The sequence below is a fragment of the Galeopterus variegatus genome, unplaced genomic scaffold (assembly GCF_000696425.1).
Source record: "Galeopterus variegatus unplaced genomic scaffold, G_variegatus-3.0.2 Scaffold246, whole genome shotgun sequence".
NCBI lineage: Eukaryota > Metazoa > Chordata > Mammalia > Dermoptera > Cynocephalidae > Galeopterus > Galeopterus variegatus.
In genome coordinates this window covers 176064-202840 of record NW_007726357.1, presented here as the reverse complement: position 1 = coordinate 202840, position 26777 = coordinate 176064, and the positions used below count along the sequence as shown (strand labels likewise).

General features: G+C 35.2%; 1 protein-coding gene across 1 annotated transcript in view; it reads right to left on the bottom strand.

Annotated features, from left to right (window-relative positions):
* SYT1 (synaptotagmin I) overlaps positions 1 to 26777 on the bottom strand; it is a gene marked incomplete at its 5' end in the record, with an annotated part of 161326 nt that overhangs the window by 126615 nt on the left and 7934 nt on the right. Inside the window, 3 exons of the mRNA XM_008566491.1 lie at positions 16815 to 16982; positions 20333 to 20500; positions 23945 to 24067. Of these exons, the coding sequence (XP_008564713.1) occupies positions 16815 to 16982; positions 20333 to 20500; positions 23945 to 24067 (459 nt within the window). The remainder of the gene's footprint in view (positions 1 to 16814; positions 16983 to 20332; positions 20501 to 23944; positions 24068 to 26777) is intronic.

Below are 26777 nucleotides of genomic sequence, written 5' to 3'. Positions count from 1 at the left end.
TAGAAAGTCATTCCAAGTTGCCTCAAATGGATGTTTTACCCCTAATTAATGAATACTCATCACTGAATTCTCTCATTCCAAGAAAGAGATTCTGGTTCTTCTATTTTACAAGCCCAAATTAGACTGGAAACTATCATAAATGCCTCAGCCCTAAGACTTGAGGGAGGAGAGAATTTGGTTCAGAAGGACACGGCTGGGTCCCCACTGCTTCTAAAGCACATGAAAGTGTCATGAAATGTGAGATAATATTAATAATAATCACTAATACATTCATTAAGATAATGTAAATCTTAAACTTGTCACTTGTTTAATGATCTACATTTGGGGAGACAAATATAAATGAATAAAGTATGAAATGTATGGGATATGAAAGATAATGCAAACAGATGCAGGCTTTTAAGTAAGAAATCTCAGAGTTTTTTAAAAGGAAGGATGGAGCATAAAAGATGATGTCACTTTCTATCTGGGGATAGATGAGTCTTCAATTTTCACAATCTCAGAATATGTTTGAATAACTTATGTTTTAAACTCTTTGGGAGATTTCAGCTTACCATTTAAAAATCTTTGTTTAGAGGTGTCAGAACTTGTATTTGGGAAGAACCATTTCTGTCCTCAGTTCTGAACTCAAGTGGATACGATTTCATCCGGAAATGAGGCACATGGAAGCATTTTCTCAGAGAACACTGGGAACTTTGGCCAGGCTAGAATACTGAGAATGGGAGGGGACCATAGGAAATGGCAGGTCACCCCATCAGTGCCCTGAGAGAATAACTGGGTGCACTCTCCTTGTTATGTCCCCAGCCTCTGCTTTCCTCCTTTCATCTGGACACTCTAACTAATGGCTAGGCAAGTGGCTCTGTGATCTCTACAGGAGATCACCCAACATCTCAAGCACTATCTTCCTGTAGAAGTTGTGCATGATGAACTGGTTCCTGCTCCCAGTTACTTAAGTTCTATCCAAGGGCACTGAATTCATTGTTTGCTGACCATGAGGATCTGAAAGAAGGTTTGATCCTTGTGATTGCGCACTGTGTTTTTCCATGAAGTCATCCCTTGGTGACTTGTACTACACATCTTGGTAAATATTTATCTCAGATTCAAACCAAATGTCCCAAACAACAGCTCTGGCCTTAATCAGGCTTGTTAAAATTCAGCTATATCCCAACCCTTTTCTATCTTCAGGTTCAGTTCTGTTGCACATGAAGTAGCAGTCAATGGGATAAACAATTTCCTTTCCTCCACCACACCAAAAGAAAAGAACTAAAATTCAAATTGCATGTACATCATTTAAATAGGCATCTTTCTGATCCTGATTACTTTATTGAGAAATCTTTCAATCCATTTGCTAAAAGAGAAAAGGCCACCTTATTCACATGCTACATTTCTTTTATAAGTTAATTACCAGGGCCCCTTATACTTTTTTTGAACAATTCTTGAACTCCCAATGCTAGAAAAATGACATGACGTCCTTGCTCTGAAGAAATTTAAAAATAGAATACAGTAATTCATACGGACTTTGGAATAAGTCAAACCTTTATTTCAATTTCTGGCTATTACTTGCTAGTTATTGATTTCAGAGAAGTTTCTTAGTCTCTGTGAGACTCAGTTTTCTCATTTGCAAATTTGACTCAATGATATCAATAACACAGTTTGTGACATTCCCTTTAGCAAATGTATTTAAGTATTTCAGGTCTATATAAAATTTGTCAATTGTTTTTCCTCCAAAAGATATTGATCAGCAATTAGAATCACAAAATTAGCAAAATTCTGAAGAGGGAAAACAAGCCAGCAGGTAGAAAAGGTTGAGTTTGGGGGTCTGCGGTGGTGGTGAGAAGCAAGTCTCTAGAAACCACCTGATAGATATTCTGCTGATGCAGAAAACCAGGTCTAGCATTTGCTGATACAATGTTTTGAAAACCATAACTGAAAATGACAGCCACCACTCCTCATGTGATAAAGGTTGGTTATGCTGCTAAAATTCAGACCCGAGATAAAAAGTGCTTAAGAATTTAGCTAAGTTGTATGTCAAATTGGTCAAAACAATTCCTGTGAAGATGACATGAAAACTTCTAGGCAGGAATGCTGCAATTTATTCTTCATAACATTAAATATTTGGATTTAAGGAAAAGATAAACTGGAGGCTAAATGACATGCATGTAGTCATCATCTGGTTTTGTAAGATGTAGTGTGTTCTATTTCTCTACGTTCTTTTCTCTCTTATAACAGGTAGGATTTTGAAATGGAAGTCTAACAGAATGGTCAGTGCTATATTTCAAATGGCAGTACTTTATAGGCGAACCGTTTATTTTTGGTAGCTTTATTGCTCTTTAAAAATTATTTTCATAATGACAAAAATGTGGCAATTTTGTAGAGCTCACTGTCTTATTTTCGCTAGACTAATAAGGAACTTCTATTGTGTTAGAAAACAAAGGGGCTCAGAAAACTCCAGCAAAATTTTGCTTTGCAAAAAAATTTATTTTATATTTGACTACACCTAGTCACATGCAATTTGAAGAACATTAAAATACACATTTCATCGATTTTTGTTGTTTGAGGTGTAATTACAAGGCTGGGTGTTTTACTCCATGTTCACCATCATATCTAGTATAAGGGAAGGTGATGAAAGAGAAGAAAGTAATTATTTCCTCTTTCCAGGAACTCATAATATAGTGGAATGAAATAAACCAGAGGACGGGGAATAGAGGGACTTCAAAGCAGAAACATCTGAATCCTATGTGGGATTTTTCATACATATCCATGTCATGGAAAGCATGACCCAGAAAGCTTGGGAGCAGCTAAGAGACTTGAGAAAGGGGAGTGGGTGGAATCGAGGCAGGCCGGGGAATAGAGGGACTTCAAAGCAGAAACATCTGAATCCTATGTGGGATTTTTCATACATATCCATGTCATGGAAAGCATGAGCCAGAAAGCTTGGGAGCAGCTAAGAGACTTGAGAAAGGGGAGTGGGTGGAATCGAGGCAGGCTGTTGCAGCCCTCTCTGCACAGTGTGGTGTTGGCCTTGGGGTTGAGAGGATGGCAGTAAGGGAAATACACAAATGACAGGGCATGTGCAGGGTATGTGTGTTACAGACTAAAACTATCCCTAGCGTAGGCCCTGTAACCTCTTTCCCAGAGGCAATTTAGCACGAAGGATAAGAGCCTTGGGAATCAGACCAAATTCTGAACCTCTTCCTTCACACTATTAGCTACATGGCTGCATGCTAGTCCAATTTCTCTGATTTTCAGGCTCTTTGTCAATAAATTTGGGATAATAATGGTGCCTATCTTCTAGTGTTTTGTGAAGAGTTAATGAGTTTACACACATAGCACAGTGACTGGCTCCTATAGACACTCAATATATGTGAGCTTAGACATGGTTAAAGGTGTACCGTATTTGATTTCCCAGGTAACAGAGTTTTGAAAGCACTATTTACCAAAAAGAAACAAAAATGGTATTTTTTAAAACTAAAATTAGGCAATCCTACTGGGACACTTAGGTTCCACAGCCTTTATGTCCTTTTCAAACATGGCCTCAATATAAACAAAGCATCAGTATGATACTGCTTGGAAAGTCAATGACCTTAAAGAGAAGCCTGCTTCTCTCCTCTTATTGTAAGTTAAACATTGATGTTGGTTTTATATCAGCGAGGCATTTCAAAGATTACTTTTTGTATTCCCTATTTTTGACTTAAGTTATGCAAAAGTACATTCTAAAATCAAAACTCCAGACTCTCTACCTAATTTAATATTCTAATCTCACTCTATTTTTATTTTTTGACACTGAGGTACAATTAAGAAGAGAACATCCCTGACACTGTGCTGGTTCATGAAAGATTTTTTTCTCCTCTAAACACTAACAGAAAGTGAAAATTCAGGGAAGTGCCTTGTCAGAATATTGATTTATTCATGTAGAAATAACAGCCTAAACTAAAGAGCAGTTGGTTAACTTTCGGTAAACAGCAACCTCTGGCCACATTGCAGAGTGTTTGCAGCTTAGAGAATAAAAAAACATGACTGAGATATTTTCAAATTTCCCTTTTTGCTAGAATTGTACGTGGGGCCTTCTACCTCACTCACAAATGTTCCTCTCTGTGTTCTGGTGTTATCCAGAGTTCAGAAATTTGTTCTTGCATTCCATCTAATTATGAGAAGAAAAATACTGACGTTGAAGGTATTTTCAGGGAGGATACTGAAACAGGGTCTCACAAGCGGTGAAAGGAGTCACTGCCAACAGCATTGCCCCTAAGCAGTTTCAGGTTGGAAGTTGATTGTTTGGCCCCGGTGGGATGTGCTGTGCTCTGGGTTCTCCCAGCACCCTATGCTCTGCTGGGCTTTCCAAGCCAGAAGTCCGCCAGCTCCTGAAGCCCAGGAGCAAGATGCCCAGTGACTACCCTGCCATATGTCCCTGGGTCACAGTCTTGCTGTGGTACATCTCCGGAAAAATAATTGCACATTGTTAGTCACTTAGGGGACATTTAAAGTGGAACAAAAAGTAAAAAGAGGCAAGAGAAGAGATAAGGCTGGTGGGGACAGTGAGTGCCAGAGGTTATTTTGTAGGAAGTAGACCGACCGGGAATTCTTTCATCAGCTTTTGCAAAAAAACTTAGAGGCCATTCCACTTTGCTTTTGGGCACTTGAAATCTGGGAAGGGTGGATGGCAGTGGTGATACTGAGACTGTCACCGGCTCTACAGGGAGAGCAAAAGCATTCCTGAAGGAGATTGGATAAAGGGCATAAAGAATAGGTACGATTTGTAACAATGAACATGCTAATAAAAAATAAATTTAAAAAATTATGTACAATGTGAAAAAAAAACCCCAAACCCCAAAACCCTTTTAATGTTTAACAAAATAAATCAAATTTGATATGGTGGCTGTTTCTAATATGATATAACCCCCCACACACAATAGTTTAAATAACATAAATAAAAGAAGCAATTTTGTGCAAAAAAAAAAAAAAAAGTGTAAAGCTTTTAAATTGTCCTAGAAACAATGAATTGTTTTCCCCCGTGAAATAGAGAATTTTATTTGATATATCTAATTGTTTATTTTAGGAATTCATTTGGCATCAGACAGATGTGTATTTGAAAAAATAACTTTAATATTTCAAACTTGTAAGTACAGGATCTGTTTTACTTTTTTGACAGCGTTTTGCATGTGAGGAAATGAGGTTCAGAGAGTTTAAGGGATTTGGGCTCAGAGTCCTGTACTCATTTGATCTATGCCATACTTTCTCCTAAAAACATATCTGTGCATTTTATTGCATGTTAATTTTATCTCAGTTAAAAAAGGCATGATGTTGGTAGAAAAGGTCCAGAAAAGAGCAGTTAAATGACTTGGGGAATCTCTGAGAAGCTACAGTATGAAGACAGGTTGCCAAAAGGATTAGTTCTCATATTTAGAATTATGCTTTTACGCCAGGAGAATTAAGCCTAGAACTTCTTACCTTCAAAGAGACTAAGCTGGGAGAAAATGGCCTTGGAATCAGAAAAACTGGTGCTTGAGTTCTGAGTTCTCACTGGCTAGTCAGGTCACCTAAACCTGGGTTCCTCATCTCTAAAAAGGGAGACTAAGTACTGCCCTTATTTCAGGAGGAGTCATAATAAGGAACATGATCTTGGAGATGAGTATTTGCAGAGAATATTCCTAAATGTTTGAAATAGTCCCAGCATACTTGAGTGCTATTTCAAATGGGCCCCAGTCAACCTAGAGCACCAGGCTTCCACGTTTAGGGTTTCAGTGCCTGAAACTTTTTTTTTCTTTCTTCTTTTTTTTTAAGCAGCTGTATTAAGATATAACTCATGTACAAAAAATTCACCCACTTAAAATGTACAATTCAGTGGATTTTTGTATATTCCCAGGGTTGTGTAACCATCACCACTGTCTAATTTTAGAATATTTTTGTCACTCCGAAAAGAAACCCCACACCCATTACCTGTCATTCCCCATCCCCCTGCCCTATTCCTTCCTTCTGCCCTGCCTGTGGCAACCATGAATCTACTTTCTCTCCGTCTGTGGATTTGCTTACTCTGGTTTATCAATGTTGTAGCATGCATAAGTACTTCATTTCTGTTTATGGCCGAATGATATTCTGTTGCATAAATATACCACATTTTTGTTCATCATTCATCAGCTCATAGTCATTTAGGTTATTTCTACTTTCTGGCAATTATGAAAAATGCTGCTATAAACATTCTTGTACAACGTTTTTGTGCATACATGTGTTTCCATTTTTCTTGAATGTATACCTAGTGGGATTGTTGGGTCACGTGGTGACTCTATTTAACATTTCGAGGATCTGTCAAACTATTTTCCGAAGTGGCTACATCATTTTACATTCCCACCAGCAACATGTGAGGGTTCCAGTCCCGCCACATTCTCATCAACACTTGGTATTGTCTAACAACTAACCTTTTTGGTTATAGCAGAACCTGAAACTTTGAGTTCCTTTATTTGGAGTCAGAGGTTAGAGGAGTTAATTGATGCACAGCCATTGGGACCACACTGTGCTAGAGCTACCTTCCACTCACACGTGCTGAGCCTCTCTCAGCGTGGCCTTTGTGAGATCTTTTCAAACCCCACAGACTCTTGCATGGGATCTAGGCTCAAACATGCTCGCTTTCATCAAAACCGTATATGACACTGCCTTCTGAGCACTCAGGCTGTCTCAATCTCCCCACATAGTGAAGGATAGAAGTCTAATGGTCAGAGCAATGATTTTTCAGCTGGCAAGGAAATAAGGGCTCTGATCAGTGTTTTTAATCACAAAAATAACTGATATTTATTTAGAGCTTATCTAGTGCCAGGTATTGTTCTAAGTGCTTTACATGAATTACCTCATTTAGAGTGTATCACAACTCATGGAGGTGAGTAATATCAATCCCTTATTATGTAAGTAAGTATTAAGTAACAAGACCAAGGGCACACAGGTAGTAAGTGGAGTCTTGGTTGGAGCCACATGGGTTGAGTCCAGAACCAGAGCTTTTATCTACCCTGCAGTTCTGTCTCATTGTTAATCTATAATTGAGTAAGTTTAATGGATCTATCTCGTATACCACTGTATTCCCAGAAACTAGCACAATCCCTGGCTTATAAAAGGGGCTTAAGAAATACATGTTGAATAAACGAAAGAATGAATGAATAAAATTAATTTGCATTATTTAAGGGCTCTTGTTCATAATTGGAAGGAATTTAGTCATGTTTAAAGGAAGTAAGTTTTTGTGTGTGTGTCTGTGTATGCTCCCTCTTTCTTTTATCCTTTAATTATTTAAGATATTGTTTTTCAGCAAGTCCTTATTCTCCTCCCTTATTCTGTAGTACAACTAGTACGACTCGACATTTCATCTAATTGCAGAGTAACAGATTGTAATGGATTAAAAATTTCACAATACAAACATTTGGTCTGTTCAAAGGCAGGTAGGAGTAAGACAGAAGGGAAAAACATTTAATTTGAAGATTCACAAACAAGATAATAAAAGAAAAATTGTTCCAAAACATATGATGAACTCAACAGACAAGATTACATTTTAAAAAGTTCAAATGTGTGGAAGACAGAACAAGGTATTCTCCTGCATGGATCACACTGCTTCCCACTTAACATCCTCCTCACTAGTTCAATCACATGGAAAACCAGTTGGAGACAATACTGCTCTTGTCTATATCATTTTTCTCACTCTCCTTTTGTTTTTTATTTGTTCCCATTTCAACTCCCACTATTCACTTTCTCCTCTACCCACCTATAGCCATGAAATTCACTCTGCTTTGCTCTGCTTTATTTAAGATTCAACTGAAAACCCTCATTTCTTTTATTATTTGAATAAAAAAGAAAAACCTAACACCTACACTGGTTTCTATTAAAACAATCAGATTTCCTTGGCACTACAGGTATCAGAATTTATATTTCCCAAAGAGAATTTTTCCCATCGTGACCCATTTGAGAGCCCATGTAATGATGCTAATGCTCAAAACATTTTGGTCAGAGTCAGAATAGAAGCCTCATAAGAACATCCATTTCATCACTTTACCACAGTAACTAAAAGTGGTTTACCTAATATGATCATCAACTTATAGTCTATACTGGACCTTAAATAGTTTATGGCCATTTCCATGAAATTTACCTTTTAAAGATAAAGACAAGCTACTACTGAGAACAGACAAAGGGATGTATTGTACACTGGGAAAGACATTTGAAGAGAGGGGCTGGGATTAAAAGTATTTGGGGCTACCAGATAAACAGTGCAACTGGAATAATTGGGTATCCTTCAAAGATAACTTCCTTGAAGGTGATGTGACTCATGGTGCATGTTTGTTAAAGAAGATTCTTATTTCACTCTAATTTGTTCAATCAATTTACTTGAAAATATTTGTTTAAGCACCTTGGATTTTCCAGGCAGAGTACTATCTATGTTCTGGGGGTAAGAAGGTAGACAAAATAGATAATATCTTTGCACTCGCTGAGTGTTAATCAACTAAGTGGCAGTATGGCAAAGTAGACAGGAAATGGGTTTGGGCAGACCTGGGCCTAAATCCTTGCTCTGTTGCTTATTTTCTGCACGGCACTGGGGAAATTACATGATCTATATGTAAAATGGAAATATAAAGAATTACCCCATTGGACTTCTCCAAACCATGGAAGATAGTGTGAGAAGGGTATGAGGAGTGCGTAGCACAGAGGTGGGCCTGGCTTTCATATTCCAACTTGTCCTTGGGAAGAACAAGTTTTACAAGCTTTGCTTGATGTCCTGAGTCTAGATTCATCAGTCTGATGTTCAAGTGACAAATGTCATTAAACTACTTTATTCAATCTTATTTCTCAGGATATCTGCTCGAGCTGTCACTCCTGTCTTACCTGGGCCTCTCATTGGCAATCTCAGCTCTTCCCCTTCTCTTTTGTGTATTTGCTCTTCCTGAACTCTCTTCTTTTACTTCTGAAATGCATTCTCACTTTCTTTCTGCTAAGTTTTAAAGATCAGCTCATTTTTTTCTGACTCTTCCATGGAAACTCCCTCTCTATCCCTTTTGTTCTTCCCTAAAACATAGTATTTGTTTGCTTGTTTGTAATTTCTCTCTTCTTTTACTTCTGAAATGCATTCTCACTTTCTTTCTGCTAAGTTTTAAAGATCAGCTCATTTTTTTCTGACTCCCTCTCTATCCCTTTTGTTCTTCCCTAAAACATAGTATTTGTTTGCTTGTTTGTAATTCTTATTAGTTCTTTGCAAAGCTTCTTTTGTTATTATTTTGCATTATGAAATTTTATCACTATTATTGACCACTTGCAATGTGTGTTAATTCTCCATGTTTCATATGCTCTGTTCCTTTACATGCCAATTTCACAGATACTCAACATATGTTTTGAATGAATGGGTGGGAATTTCCTATTATTGACCACTTGCAATGTGTGTTAATTCTCCATGTTTCATATGCTCTTTTCCTTTACATGCCAATTTCACAGATACTCAACATATGTTTTGAATGAATGGGTGGGAATTTATATTCTACTTAATAAACATTTTTTTCATGGAAAGTAAAATCCCTCTGCCTTCATTAAATTAATTAGTATTCATAAGTGAATAATAACATGTTTACGTTAATGAGTGTCTTTGAATTTCAGGACTTTGCATCCTGGTCAGGAATTCATGTTGATTATTTATGAAATAATACTTAAGTGAAGAAACAAAACAAAAATTCTGTAGCGGTTTACTGTGTTTTGCTATGTTGTACGCATTTACAATGTCTTATAATATTTGAAGGGGAAAATATATGTAGACTTTAACCAGTTTCAAGTTGTCAAAGCAAACCGATCAAATATTAAGGTTCCAAAAAGCAAGTTAAAGCTCAGAGAAGCTAGTGGGCATTAGGATTTTACATTGAAATGTAACTTAAAGCTACACTTTGGGACTGAGAAGACCAAGAGAGACTGTTTAAATAAGATGGTATAGAGAAATAGAATGTGCGAGATTCAGATCTGTGTTCGAATTTTAGCTCTGGCATTGCTTGTATGAACTCAGACCAATTATTAACCTTTCCTGAATCTCAGGCCCTTCCTAACCTCCAACACCCCTGACGTTTGTAAGACAGATTTAATAATGCCAATTTTGAAGAATGTGAAGTATTTTTTGTTAGTACACAGTAGACTCTCGTAAATGGTAGCTATTATTTGTTTATAGCTTAGGCAGAGAAGTTAAGGTAAACTAATTAATGAAGATGATCTAAACAAGGAAGCCAGACTGTTTTGGGTGGTTATAACTATGAAGGGGAACAGGTAGATGTAGAAGATTAAAATATGACAATGGGGAGACGAAAGAAGTTAGTTGAAGGGCATTTTGAAAAAGCCCAGCGTCTCTCCCCACATTTAATTCTTGCTTTAAATTAGAGTCTAATTTATATTACTTTTATTGAGAATTCACAATAAAAAACATTAAATTTTTGTTTAGAAACAGAAAAAGTGAGAATTTGGATTTCATTCACCTGTGCCTGAAAAGTCTTTTTAGCTAGAAAGGCAATCAAATCAGTCCCACACACTAGAAATATTTCAAGTTATTTGCTTTTTTCCTCTGATATGCTTAAAAACCACATCACGAAGTGAACAATATTTATTATGCATAAAAATACAGTTATAATTGGTGACTGAAATTCTGACCAAAGACTCAAAATTAAGTAAACCATAGCTATGGCCAAAGACATATCATAAAAAAAGTGCATTTATACTTCTGTAGTAGTTTACAGGAAAAGTTCCAAGTCCCACAAAATGGATACATAAATACTAAGTATACTAAATGTATTCTTATAATTCAATATACTTAATATACTATCAAATAATTCAGTACTACTAATTCATATCTACTATATTATAAATTTGACTAACAGCAAGTATTCTAGGTATGATAAACTTAGATTTTGTTTATATTCTTTGCATTCCCCCTAGAACTGGTTCTTTCCCATTTCCCTATGAGTAGATTTCCATGTTGTAAGCAGAGACTTACACCATAGCTTTAACTAAGTCTTAACTTTAAATAAAAGTTAAAATAAGCTAACCCATAAGCTCTATATGTATCGTGGAAATAAGATGAAAAAGAGGATTATGGAGAGGAAAGACACACTGAAAAGGCCTTCAACAAAAAACAAAGAAAAAAAGTGCGGGAAAATCTATTATCGTTTTCATGACCATCAACAAAAACAGTAACAAAAATGATCTTGCTAAACTTCTACACTGCCTCTGTCTTTAAAGAGACATACCAAAAAAAACCAGAGGTACTAAACCATTTTCAGTGTTCAGTGCTAGGACATTTTGTTGATAGGGTTTCAGAATACTTTTGACTTCAATTTTAAAATATGAGCACAATTACTATTATTAAAATGGACTTTAAGACAGGAGTTTGGAAACATTTCTCACAGTATAATTAACACCTCTTCCCATTCATTCGTTTATTCGAAAATATTTTTGCATATCTACTCTGTGCTTGCCTCTGTGATCAAACTTGGTTTCACAGTGGGAAAAATAGATAGGGCTGCTGCCTGGATGAAGCTTACAGTCTAGTGGGGAAGACTGACAAAGAACAAGTAAGAAAAACTAAGTGTGCATTCCTGGAATGCTATAAATATAAATGAGTGTCTTTGTTGCATTTCTCAAATGTGATAGATTGAGTGCCAAAGAAGATTCATATTGGCATCCATGCTTAAACGTCCAGCAATTAACCTTCTATAAGGATAACCCATCATGGCATTGATTTGTTGGATGGAGATTCTCAGAGAGCAAGAGTTACCATCTAACTGCTAAATGTACTTAGAAACAGTTCAGTTCTTTCATTTTCCTTGGGCATAAGAGATGCCATTAGAGATAATGACTTTAACCCATTCTGAAGCAGTATCAAATAATTGACCATTGGAAGCTAGAAAATTTTTGCCATTTGATTGAATAATTATTCCCCAAATGCTTTTCTGTAAAGTAAATGTTTTTCTAATTAGGCTTAAAAATGTGAAATTTTCTTGCAAAATTGATTTTCTATTAAAGCACTAAAGTAGTTTCTCTTCCCTTCTGCTTGGGTACTAATTAAATTGTGTCCTAACTTGTTTTATCTCAGCAATCAATTTTTTTTCACATTTGCACTGGATTACAGAATCTCATTTAAAAATCACTCTCTAATGAATTGTACACAAAGCAGAGGTGATAGACTTATTCTTTACTGGAGATAAAACAGCACTGGTCAAATCATCACATTTGCACTGGATTACAGAATCTCATTTAAAAATCACTCTCTAATGAATTGCACACAAAGCAGAGGTGATAGACTTATTCTTTACTGGAGATAAAACAGCACTGGTCAAATCATGAGAGCTTGCAGCATATCAGGGCAGAATGCTAAAAATGAAGGCTCACTTGTCTTCTGGTGGCACCTAGTTCTTATGTTGTTTTTAGAGATAAGGAGCAGTAAGTAGTGAAGCCATGGGGGATGAAAAATAAATTAAAAAAAAAAAAAAGGAATAAAATGCAAAACCAAAAGAGGCCTAAATCCTTTGACAATGTACCTGATGTTGGAGTGCAGGACTGAGACAATTTCTAAGATGGTCATAATTAAATTTTATAAAAAGGGAAAAATGGAGTCATAGCTATTGATTGTAACATTTGAAGTACAATTTTTAAATATATTTGTGAAAGTATTAAATGAATGGATTATTCTAAAAGTATGAAGGTTGGTTTCAGGTTTGATTGTAGGTGGCATAAACGACTAGTTTTTGAATGGTCAAAAGAAAGAAAATCTCATAAATTCAACTCAGCCTGAGGCTATGCATATTGGAAAACTTTTGCAAATGAAAGAACTATATATACTGATTACAAAGGACAATTTTGAGGCCTTATACTGAGAAAAAAAAAGTTAAGAAAACTAACAGTTTTATATGTAACCACCTCTTGAAACCCAGATACACATTTCTGTTTTAAAGAAACAAAAGTAAGAGAAAGATTGAGCTGCCTCCAAGGTCAAATTTCACATTTTTTTCTTAGAAGTTGAGGATGTAGTAGGAGAAAGTAGTCAATCATGCAACACACTAAAAAAAAAAAAAAAAATTGGCAAGTGAAGCTAAACCAGGAAGGTAGCTTTGAGTGTGTTAATTTGAGGTACATTATCAAGCCAAATGGAAACTTCACCAGTGATGTTTCCAGCAGGGGCTAGAAACTGAGAGTGGTATCTGTGTGCTTCCTGAGGCTCTTCCTGGTACAGTTCATCTCTCCTACATCCCCTCCTTTTTAAACATGTGCTTAGTAAATTCCAGATGAGGTTCTTACTATCCACGTTCTTTCTAAATTGCTTGGATATTAATTGCTCACTAAAATAACACACAATCCTTTAATTTATGCAATTGCTTCATCATTTTATGACTTTTATAGTTGTCAATTTTCTGGCACAAAAATCTTACTCATTCAATCAAAATCACAGGGTTCAATCTCAGTGGATCTGATTTTACCTGTTTAAATTCAAGTCTCTAGCTGAACAGCCTACTATGTGTAGTGGTTCTGTTTCTAGATTCTAAATCTCACTTTCTTTGGTACCTTTCAATTCATTATGATGTTAAAAATACCATTTAACACTGTTAGATGAAAGCAAAACTAAAATCACAAACAAAATTGCTCATGTAAAATGTGAAAACAACTTCTTTAAAATCATGAGAACTAAAGTCAATCTAATAATTCAATTTATTCTCACAATTATAATTTTTTGCGGTTAATGGACAGTAGCAAGAAAAGATAGAACGCGTATCATTCAGAATAAGTAATTCTTCAGATATAAAATGTAATCGAAATCTTATTTCCTTTATTATGAGAAAGTTTCTCTCTAGGTCTAGTCATCTAGAGATACTTTGCAAGCCAGACATCTGTTTTACAAGGTTTTCTATATCATGATGAAGGGAAATAGCCACTCAACTGAAAACCAAGAATTACTATTCCTGAGCAGATATTCAAGAGGAAAGTCTTTACAGTTTAAAAATGTAATTGTAGAATTATGATTTTCCATTAAAAACTTCTGGAGACATTCAATAACCACAAATATGGTGAGAAAAAGAATACAGAAGTAAATATAGATAGAGGAAAAGGGGTAGAACAAATAGGGAGATAAAAACCAAGAAAGGAGAAAGAACACACACAAAAAACAAGGTTGACCAAGAAAAGTGAAAGGACATCTATCATTTACTGAACATTTACCACACACTGGATTCTATACTAGGTAGTTTATATTCTATTTAATCTGTAAGTAAGAGAAAGGGTAGATAATGTTAGGGCACTTTCCATATTAAAACAACCCTGAATTTTAGAGATGCTTAAGTGACATGTTTAAGGTCTCAGAGCTAGTAAATGGATCAATCAGAATTGAAACCCAGAAGTGTTTGATTTTAAAGACAGGCCTTATTCTAGAAACCAGTCTAGTTGGCAATAAGCAAGGCAAAGATTTGAGCTAGACAGAAAAATGAGACACCACTGAACTCCATGAGAGCAGAAGTGTCTTCTTTCCACTTCTTTTTAAACACCTATAAGTTCCAGGAATATAGCTATGTATAACAAACGCTTTCATAATAAATATTCTTAATGAGTTCAGTGACAAAATTCTTAGGAAGAAAAGACTTAGAAGAAGAAGAAAGAAATAGAAGAAATAGAAAGAGAAAGAAAGGGGCAAGTAAGGAGGTGAGAACAAAAATGTAATTCTTTTTGGGCAGTCTGTCTAGAACCTTCTAGATTCTAGAGTCAAACTGTTGGCTTTGTGTAAAATCGAGTCAAAACTGTTGGCTTTGTGTTAAATCTCAAACTCTGTGCATACTCAAAGAATTTTTGAAAGAGGAAAACTGCTTGATGGTCTACATTCTCTTAACCTAGGCAAAAATATTTCTAAACTTTACAGAAACCCAGTGTGTGAGATCTTGGAATACCATACAACCTGATAGTTACCCATGTAAAGGTGGGGTGTGTGAGCCACGCACCCTGGATAGGAGGGAAGTGCAGGTGGATCCTATTCTGATATTCAACTAATAAGTCAACCAAACATGAGTCAATTAATAAAAACTATTCAGTTAATAAATATTCGTTATGGTCCCACTTTATCCCCCAGACACAAGGAATTTACACAAAGTCAAACATTTCAATAACATATCTCACTACTTTGTTATTTTAATTAGAATCATTATGATTGAATGATTGAATGTTTCTCTTTTCATACAGATATTAGACTTAGTGTCAATAATAGTTTACTCATAGGGAAAAACTACTTCTAAAATCATAAAATTTAAAAGCAGTATATTTCTTGGGTTATTCTTGAATATCCCCAGTAGGGCTAAATCTATCTCAATATCTAACAATGTCAATTTTGACTGACCTATTTGAATAATAAATAAATAAATAAATAAATAAATATATATATATATATATATATTTTTTTTTTTTTTTTCTTCCAAAAAGAAAGTAGAGCTTAACTCAAGTTATTTCGACTCTTTTGTACAAGTAAATAATAATTTTAGAGATCGAAGTCTAATTTCAGCTTAGCAACAAACAAGCTGTTCCCAAACCTCACTTCATCATAGAAGGGGTATAAAGTTAGTAGCTTCAGACTGGTCATGGAAAACCTAAGGCTCAGTCAATTCCCGGACGATGGGCTTGGCTGAGTTTCTTTGAAGGCTCGGACCACTCTCTGATCTCCCTGGTGGCTGTCAAATGACCACATCTTACAGAATCTTAGGTATCGTAAAATGACTGAGCCTGATTGCAGTCTCTTGGGTCATTATAGCCACATGTCAGGATGCAAAAAGTGGCTGGAAAAGGAATTGCCTTAGGAATTTAGAGAAGCTAAGATTTGTTTGCTTTCTGGTATTGGCCTATAGAGACATTCACACAGAAAAATGCTAGTGCCAGGCAGGTGTAGAATAATCAAATAGAATTGATTACTGTTTAGCTTAAAAGCACTAAGGATATTGAACTTCTCTTCTTTTTAAATCATAGAAAAATCTTGGGCTAAACTATTAAAAGTAGGAAAAAACAATATGGAGAATACTATAAAAATGTGAGTCATTTGAAAATGAATTTAATATCAGCCTTTGTGAATTATTTTTGATGTTTCACCCGTCCTGCTCTGATATCTTCAGGAGAAACAATGAACTGTCTGTGATATGTAGAAATAATCAAGAAAAAAGTACCATTTTATTTGTAATAACTACATAACCCATGTAAGACAAAATAATTGTGGGAAATATGAAGAATAAGATAATTTTTATTGTCCTTTTAAAGAAGTAGGTTGTGTATATGGCATTTTTTTTTTTTTTGTCTTTTGTCTTTTTCCGTGTCCGGCAACGGATCGCAACCCTCAGTGTTGCCCCCGTACTGGACCGGGGACCGGACTGGCAACGGGATCGCAACCCTCGGTGTTGCTCCCGCGCCTCGCTCAGCCAGTGAGCGGGAACCGGTCTGTATGTGGGATCCGAACCCTCGGGCGGGAGCGCCGCCACGCTTCCCAAGCGGTGCACTATCCAGTGCGCCACCGGGCCGGCCCCTGTATATGGCATTTTGTAAGCTTTAGAAACACTTCCCGTGTGTGTATATGTCCAGGGGAGTTGTTCATAAACCCAGTGCACAAATCTTTCTCTTTTCTTTCAAATAACACCCAGAAGACCTGTACACTTTTTAACGAGGTTATGCAATCCTCCTGACCCTTTTTTGCCAGCTGTCAATAGCTAGAGGCCCACATCACTCCTCTAAAGAGCATCTCTCAATAGGTTATTATATGAGCAGCAACTGGCAAGCACAGCTTGTCATATTAGGAATGCTAATGATTGTCTTACCTCTTCTTTCTCAGCACTTTGCAGATCACGCCATTCCTCAGTTACGTGACCAAAATCCACTGTATTCATGGGGACTTTAAATTCTCCAATGATGTCATGCTTGGAAAAACGGTCAAAATCATATACAGCCATCACCAGAGTTTTGCCACCTAATTCTGAGTATGGCACCTAAATAAAAAGAGATGAGGATAAAATATCTGGCCACAAAGATGCTTGAAACATGCTTCTTGTGTATAGTGTTTAATTTAATATTTATGTTGGACAAACAGAACTGTGAGATAATTTTGTATTTTTTTTTCTTAATTTGAGACTTTTGACTAACTACTTCAGGCTTAAATTACGTGGGAGAAAATGGTAACTTATCATAGTGATTTATCACTTTATCCCAAAGTTCTAGAAGCTGTTAGTAATATTAATAACGATCCTACTATTATTAGTCATGCTATAAACACTTCAAGATGAATAAAAGAACATAAAAACCGCAATTACTTGTGATAACTTTTTCTTATAGAATGTTGTGTTGCTATTGTTGGTGTAAGTTACATTGTCAAGGTGTAACTTATTGAGGGCCAGGTATCTTGTTTCAAAATTTTCAAATGACTCTTTCAAGTCATTTGAATGCCACAGTTCACGGAGCAGTGATTTGCTAAAGGGTATGCTAGAAATCTTTAAGGATTTAAATGAAATTCACAAGTGCCTCACCTACTCCCTGAAATAATTTATTGACTGACAAAAACTAACTAGAAAAGTGATGTTTTAAATATCAGAGATGCATTTATAGCATGGATCTTGAAGTTCTTTCTTAGGTATGACACTCTTTAGGATGAATGGTGGCAAAAAGCCAAGAACTGATGAATTCTGCAGCTGTTCAAATATATCTGGGACAGATGCTGTGATTTGGGATGTTTATTAGTGACATTTTTTAATATTCAGGGAAAGAAGTGCAATCCAAGTAAGCTACACTTCAGTAACTGGGTAGAAATGCCTAATTAAGAAATTGTTTAGACTTGTATTAAAGGTTTGATCAATTTTCATATAGTTCCTATTATTTCATCAGTGTAAGTGGTTGTCTTATGCTCCAGTGAACATTTCTCAATTAACTCTGTATATTAATAAGGGAAGGAGAAGGAAAAATATTTGACCATATCCATACAAGAAATTTTAGTTTTTCAAAGCGTTTTTATTTTCTGTTATTTACTTATCTGTTTGAATCTGATTATTTTATTAAAATACTATAACTAAAGACTCAGCATAATTCTTTCTCTATTTTAGAAGGAATCTAAAATAAGCCTTTCCAAAGAGCTATATTTCAAAAGAACAAATAGAAATTTTAGAGTAGGGATAAACACTTCTAACAGCTCTCTAGACTTTGGATGATTGAAATAAAATATCAACAGTCAAAAATCTGGGTTTGGGGGCTGAGCCCTTGGCGCACTCAGGAGAGTGCGGCGCTGGGAGTGCAGCGGCGCTCCTGCCGCGGGTTCGGATCCTATATAGGGATGACCGGTGCGCTCACAGCGCTACTGGCTGAGCGCGGTGTGGCCGGTCTCAAAAAGGACAAAAAAAAAAAAAACAACAACACAAATCTGGGTTTGGGGTCAGACAGACCTGGGCCTAGGCTTCATGATTTTAAATAGAGGGGCCTGGGGTAGTAAATAAACCTTAGATTCTTCATCTGTCAAATTTGAGAATAAGTGCTTACTTCATAGGGCTATTTTGAGAATGAATGAATGTATTTAAAACACCTAGCACATAGTAGGCACTTAAGAAATATTTATTGTTTGAGTGATTAGTAGCTCCTCCAAGGAAGAGTTTGTTTTGGAGGAAAAAAGGTGAATTTAGTTTGGGGCATGCTGAGTTCATATTAAACAGATTTAACTCAATTCTAAAGCCAATCCTCTGTGAGCTCTCTTATGCTTCCAGTCCTATATTATATCTCCTTTTCACTATTTTAAGATGAGTAATTTACAATGCCTATTCAAGAAATTAACTAGTTCTTTAGAAGAATGGACGTATTTCATATATATATAATACATTGTACTTTGGATTTATTTATTGTTTGATCAACCTTCCTGAAATAAAATGGAACTTGATAAAAGCTTATAGAAATTTTAGAATTTCAATAATTGTATTTCTTGAAGTCATGGAAATTACTAAGAAAATTATTAGCAATCCTTTTTTTTTAGTAATAATATGCAGGTAACTCAAAACAAAACGAACCCCCCACAACATTATTTCAAATAATTTAGGAATCTGATGACTGAATTCTGCTTAGAAACTGCTAACCTGAATTCAGATTACTATACTGTTAAATAAAATGAATGTGATTGCTATTTGCAATATTTATAAAATTTTATTTTCATTTTATATTTTGTGGTATATTGACCACAGTGATTAGCTCTTCATAAGCTGAGTATCTCCAGAATGCTTTCATCAATACTCTAAATTAACTGTCTGATTACAGAAAAGCTGTAGATTTTAAATAAGATTAACAGCAATACATTAGGGACTTTGGTCTTGAAAACTGAAAAATTTTAGAACAAATAGAAAGACACTGCTCTTTTCCAAAATTGAAAATAAGATTCAAGAAAATGACTCATGCCCTCTGCTTCGTCAATTTATTTCATACCAGAATGTTTGCCAACATAAGGCACATGCTATTGCTAAGCCTGGCTGATGGACGGGGTGGTTTTGCATCAGCCTGCTGGCGTATTCACAGACACTTCATTTTTCAGAAATGTATTGTTCTAAGTAATGCGCTTAAAAAAATTTCACGTATTAAAAATATCCACCAAAAGAAATGATTTGATGAATGCCTTCAAGCCAAGAGCTACAAGGATCCCTGAGGCCTGCAGGGTATGTTTTCCTGAGGAGTTGTTACACTATCTGAATGTCTCTTTGTTATTGTCAATTAGGTGTCTCAACAAGATGAAGAACATCAGGGAAGAGCCTGGAATAAAGGAAACATGCTGGGAATGCAGAAAAACAATATGCTCATGATCTTTTTTTGATAAGTTAAGAAGAATGGATTTAGAGTGCTCAAATTTGCCCCGTACACACAGAATTTTACAACGAGAGTAATACCTCTTTGTACCATTTAAGCATTGGAATATAAATTACTTTACTCTGTAATTGCAACAGGGTTTACCTATTTTCGGGTACTTTGAAACTCATAAGAACAATGACTTCATTATTCCTTTGGCTTTAATTTAGAAGGGGGAACGATTCAAGCCTATTGGTACACTTGAAGCAGACCTCACTTTTTAGAAGTGGCTATGACATCCTCGTCGTATTCCAGTCTGTATTTCATTTGGAAATGCCAGAGCTAAATCCAACTTTGACCACATTTAAATGCCATATAGTATCCTCACTAGACCAAGATAAGAATTTTAAATATTCTGAATAGAATCATTGTGAGTCCCTGAACAAGTGTTTATGTGCATGTCTATGTATGTGTCAGGATGAGATCAGTCTTTTATCTAAAATAACAAAAGTTATAAGTAAATATAAAAAAATACCTTGAAAGTAAATTGCTCATTGAAGACGGGATTAAGGGTTTTTCGGTGGACTTTTGTCTCAAATTTCTTCTTTTTATCAGGTAGCAGAAACACCTTCACATAAGGATCAGATGTACCCCCCATGTCTAAGGCGGGCAGTTCGGCAGCCTGGATGATCCCTACCAGCAGCTGAAATGAATGACAGAATACAGCAAACACAAACATTGGTGGACATTTTGGAGAATATTGATTTATTCACAATGCTGCCTATTGTGATTTCTCCCTCTTCCTCTTTGATTTTAATAAACCTTTATTCTCTTATGATTCTGAGCACAGAAGGCAAATGAAGTGAGTTATACAGACTTCAGAAGCCCAATTATGACAGATGCAGGCTCTAGAAAGCCTAGTTTTCAGCACAAGGGCTTTTAAAAGGTTGCTGATTATAGTTAAATACAGAATTCACATTTATAAAAGGGTTGCAATTAAATAACTTTCCAATTGCTAAAAGCCCTTGTGCATTGTTTTTCTTTCCAGGATGATTTGTAAGTGGAAATAAATTGTTAAAGAATCACAAGTCTGTAATTATAAAGTGGGAAATTTTTATTCTTTACCAAAGCCTCAGACCAGCTAAATAAAAATTTCTTAGAAATTGAGTAGCGTATGATCTTCAAGTTTTTATCACATTTAACCTTCACTTGTGCCCTGGGTATTTTGTACTTTAACTTACAGTAGAATGATCATTATCTATTAAATTCTGTGTTTAAATATAGGCCATGGAGTCAAAGAAATATAACATCAACTTCACAGAGAGGAAAACAGATATGGATTTTAATGCTAAGTAATTATGTTTCTGAATTTTTTTCAAATACAGCAAAAACCTTTGCATTTCTTCGAGTCTATTTTCTCACTGATACTTCCCAACCCTTATTAGGAATATTGGGATATTATGGCATTGCTAATATTTTTGTAAAGAAAAAAAGGTGTGTATGGACTATTAAAGACAACCCGATATGAGAGATTTTGTGTCAACAGACTCATTTAGATCTATATGGGAAACAAAAGTAGACTGTTATTGTTATTCAAGGTATGTACTATTCAGTAAATGCAGTCACAACATAGGTTTTCACATCAGGGCCTGAAAATTTGAGTCTGTGACTCAATGGAGTGGAAAAGAAATTCACCTCTTTAAAATAAAGTCACACTCATTTTCTGTGAAACTGACCACCATGTTCTTAAGTGCATTTTTGAATTTAAGAACTAGTTGGCTCAATTTTGAACCTAGATCAATACTCTGAATGATTACATTGTTTCCATTTTAATGCTTCAATATCTCTTTTGTGACATCATTACACAACAGTCAAAATAAGAGTGCAGGTTTGTAGGTACAGTACACAAAACACAGATAGGTGGTCCAAGAGTAGCTAAAATGGGCATCATTAAAAGGACATGATTAGTAAAGCAAACAGTCTGTCTCTTGGTTTGCCAAGTTGATATTTGGTATTTGTCTTCATGTAGTGATGTGAATAAACAAGACTCTATTTCCTCATTCACATTTTTTATAATCAGTTTTCTTTTGGGCAGGGAAAACACTAGAGAAATAGCTGAAACTCTTTAAAACTAGATCATTTATATTTTAGAGATTTTTGGATATTTTATTAATAAAGAATGGAGTTGCTTTTTAGCTTTTCTCTGACTTCTGTCTGAGAGATATCACATTTCTCTCTACCATGAAAGCTTCTCAATTAGAGTATTTTAGGGTTGGTAAGTAAATGTGCATATTTAACAACAGTGTTATCTACTAAGTTCCTCAGAATTTATATTTCATGCCTCATAGAAATCTTTTTATAAGTTAAATTACCTGAGAACATTTGGAATAATCAATGCATAGTACTAAACAAAGTTATCAGGTAAAATCTTCTAGATCCTCAAAATGAATACCCTCATTATTCTCGTTTTTAAAAAAAATTCATTGCTATTCCTTATTTTCTTAAAAGTGCTAATCTATAAAATTATACTTATAGTAATTAGAGCCAACTTAGAAGTTTCAAAATTATGACCAACCTGGATACCACTAGATCTCTACTGGAAAATATGAACAAAGAATAAATTAGGAGAAAAATATTGGATGCATATATACAGGCAGGTTAAATTTCTGGAAAACAAGTTATATGTTAAGATAATAAAAGTTGACCTTGGCCTTTCCTCGAATACATAAATAATAGGAGGTTTTGCTCCTAACCAATTCCTGATGCTCAAATTTGGTAGAAGGAATGACCTCAAATGCCATATTTAACTTGCTATTAATGTTATACCTATAAACCTGTATAAATCCATATCTATAAACCAAAATGCAGTTTTCTAGAATGTATTATGGAGTAACTAGCCGGTGGTGTAATGAAGCTGATCAAATAAAATTATTCTTAATACTACATCCCTCTGAAACTTCAGAAAGTGAAGACATTATTTGAACTGTCAATTCCTAAATAAAGCACGGAATTTCTGCAACTGCTTAGAGCTCTCACAGCGTACTGACTTTGGACATTAAGTCATCAAAGCTGAGCATTAGTGTTTGATTCATTTATCATTCATTTCTCATCAAACTGGAAATTATTAACACATGTTGCATTAGTAGTAATTGTATTTACTTTACATTTATCAGTTCTTCCTCTCTCCAAAATATGGGTGAAACAAAATGAACTGGAGAGATGTAAACTCCCCTAGTTGGAGGAGGCCAACGTCCCAAGGATTCTTAAAAACCTCACCTCCAACTAAGCTGATTCCACTAATTCCTATCTAGCTTTTAAATTTCTTTAACAATTCAGAAGGCAAAGGGACATGTTCATCAATGTCACAGATCCTCGAAGGTCTTTGAATGTGGAGAGATTTTTAAGTTATCTTTGTGCTAGTTCTGTAATAGGCAGTCCATAAAAGGTAGCTAATATTATGATTCATCTAAATGGCACTTCATGACTTTTGGAGAACTTGAATCAGGAATGCCTGTTTTGTCACCTCCTTTATTTCCTTGTCACTTTTTGGCAGCAGTCATAGACATCAGAAATCAAGTTGCTGATCTTTCTACTTATCTAGAATTGCTATCTCATTAGCACTGGGAGTTTCACCTAGTACGATATATTATATAAGGCATTCCTGCCTTTAAAATTCCTAGACTATAGATAATTTTCATCTTTGATTTCTTATTAAATTGTTACATTATTTTTCAAAATTTTGGCTGGATTGGTGGCCCAACTTAAAGGCCCTTAGCCTTGTTTGGATCAACATCTATGAAGTCCAAGGAAGGTTATTCCAGATCAGGCTGAGGGACCTGTGGGGGTGAGGCTGTGGCTGGGAGCTCTCAGAAGCAGACCGACTACTTCAAGTTAATTTGTATTCTGTCTGCCTGCTGTAAGTGCCATAAGTAGATGAAATCAGTTGAATACTGTGAATTCTAATTACTAGAAGTTAAGTTAGCAAGTAGGAGACTGCCTGTACTTAGAAATTATTTCATCAATAGCTTTGATAATTGCATTTTCCCCATGCAGCAAATGAAATGTTTTAAGAAGTATTTTGCTTCAATTTCTACTTGGTAATTTCAGAAAATGTAATGGAATTAGAAGACATTTTTTCCCCTCAGACCTGGTTATTCTGGAAATCATAATCCAGTGAGTATTGAAGTTTTCCCAATTTCTCCTCTTCTTTGGGTTCTTCTTTTTCTTCCCCATCAGTCAATCCGGTTTCAGCATCATCATCCTTAAGGGCCTATGAATAGGAAAATGTATTGCATGAGAATTTTAGTGAATTTTCAAGATCCAAATTGAACTGGACCTGTAGTTATACTTCCAAACTGTTAGAAGCAAGCACTGAGATGCTGGAAATCTGTTTGACACACATTCCCATTTGCTGCTTACATATTTTTTAAATTCCATGTGTGCACGGAATTTTTTCCCCCAATCAGCAAGCAACATGAAAGCAATGGATAAAGCCCCTCAGAATACTGCAAGCAAAAGATGCAAAACTGTTGCAAAGAAAATGTCAACCTGGTATTGTATTTGGCTCTGATAAAACTGCTTCTTTCAGAGGTGTGATAAACATGCTATTAACCAGGCCGGGTTTCACATTCATGTAGTTTAAACAGTTGCTCAGCATCAAGTAAAACATCATTGTTACATGCATTGAAGTAATTTATATGAAATGCATGGCCTTTTGCTGTTTTATTTCCTATGAAAAAGATAATTGAGTAAGTGATCCTTAGAAAATTTTAATTCTTTATGTTTCACATATACATTTGTAATGGTTATGAAGAAAGAGGAAAAAACATGCCACCAGCAAATGCATGTTTAAAGTTTACCCCACTTCCAGTTTAAGTTTATCATTTTATTTTCATAACAGTTCCACAGAAAGCCAGGCTGAATTAAATTGATTTAAGAGTCTATTTGGTATCAAAAGGTAAAGAAAGTTATGTTTGCAATTTTGTCAAAAACTCAAATTAGTATAAAAATTCATTTTGCATTAAAAACCAAAATCAATTATACTGAACTCTCCAAACTCAGTCTAACCAAGTGAACATTCATTATAACCTAAAACTTAAGTGTAACAAACTGAAATACTAGAAAGCTCATTGTCTCATAAAATACATTCAAATGCTCCTCTCTTTAAAAATCAAAATATATAACATATTTTCCTAACATGCAAAAATTTTGCTAAAAATATCAAAGGTTATAAAGGTTATAAATATTTGAAGCTTTGTTTCTAGGGATGTGCATTCTTAATGCTTTAAAAGGTTAGAAAAATTAATTAGATATCTATACATAGCCATTATTCAAAATTAAAAATTATAGAAAGTTACATTTCCCTGATCACTAGTGAAGTGGAAAAAACTAAAAATCTTTATATTAACCATTTATATTTTTTTCTGCTGGGGACTGCTTGTACATATCCTTTGCTAATTTTTCTATTGTATTGTTTGCCTTTTTCATATTGATTTATAGAAGCTCTTTGTATTTTAGTGGTCTCAACCTTTTTCTTGTTGTTATTATAGGTAGCAAAGATTGTCTCCTAGTTTTTGATTATGGCATTTTCATTGCTGTGTGTATGTGTGCGTGTGTATGTGTGTATGAGTATGTTACTACAGAATCTCAAAGAATCAAGCTTAGGCCTAAGTGTGGTAAACAGTTTTATATCTTTGACAAAATAAAGAAATCTTAACTGTTGTCAGCTTTCAAATTGAAACTGAGCATTCTTATAGATCTCAAGTGCAAGAAGTATAACAAGACTTTAGAAAGGCATCAATCATCAGATTATGGCTTAACAACCCTGCTAACCCCACCCCCGGAATGTATGGTCTTTTTTTCTCTGCTGTGTTCATCTTTCTCAGGAGAGAGATTCTCTGTTCTCTCACTAACACAGAGACCCTCAGAGATGCTTCAAAATGGCACCATCGGTTCTTGAATTTTCAAGATTTTCCAATTTGGTTCTACCCAGCTAACTCCAATTTGATCCTAAAAAACTGAAACTTAGATGCATCATAGATTAATGGAACTCATTCAGGTGGGAAGTTATATAAACTGAGAGTTGAGCTGTTGTCAGAGATAACTCCTCTTTTATGCTTTTTGAAATTTCTCAGAAGCCTACAATGAGTTTTGGAAAATTGAAAATTACCATTATTACATACATCTGAGTAGAAATCTTTTCAAATCTGGTTAGCCACACGCCATTTAATTTGGAAAGTTTAATTTATATTTGGATGTTTCCTTGAATATTAAAATGTTGATTTACTGATAGCCAAAGGCAGGAAACAACACAATTGTTGCAAACTTTGTATTAATCTTTTAACCTGACAGGAGGTCACTAAAGGGAACGTGAGCTTATAAATTGACAGGAAAAGACTAAGTTCAATTAGAGAACTTTAGGCAGTGAAACCCTGTTGCCCTTTCAAAACCTTAGCTGTGTATGAGTCTTTAACATTGTCATCAAGAAGATGTGCTTATAAAATTTCAGCTTAGGTCATTTGCCTCCCTGTAAGATTTTAATTGTATTACATAATAGCAAACTATTAAATGCATACTTCTGTCTGAAAAATCTGTGCATTACTCTATCATCATAAAATTCCTGGATTAAAATACTTTTTCAAAAGTCTTTTTCAGAAATGACAATTTACATATCATGTTTCAGTCCAGTGCAATCTGAAATAGCTGAGATATTAAATCTCCTTTTCCCTAAGTGGTTTTAGCTTGAATAGAAGGTGCAGGACCATCTTTGCAATTATTCTGCATGAAATAGGGCTAAATTTTTGATAATTTCTCAGTGCCACTGTTCATCACTGAAGTGATTAAGTCTATTCCTGTCCCAAAGGCTGAGCATAAGCAAGACGTTTTCTGTACCATCACATTAAATTCAGACCTATTAAATCAGTAGCTATTATAATATCTCGAGAGCAATATTCCCCCCCCCCCCCCCCCCCCCCCCCCCC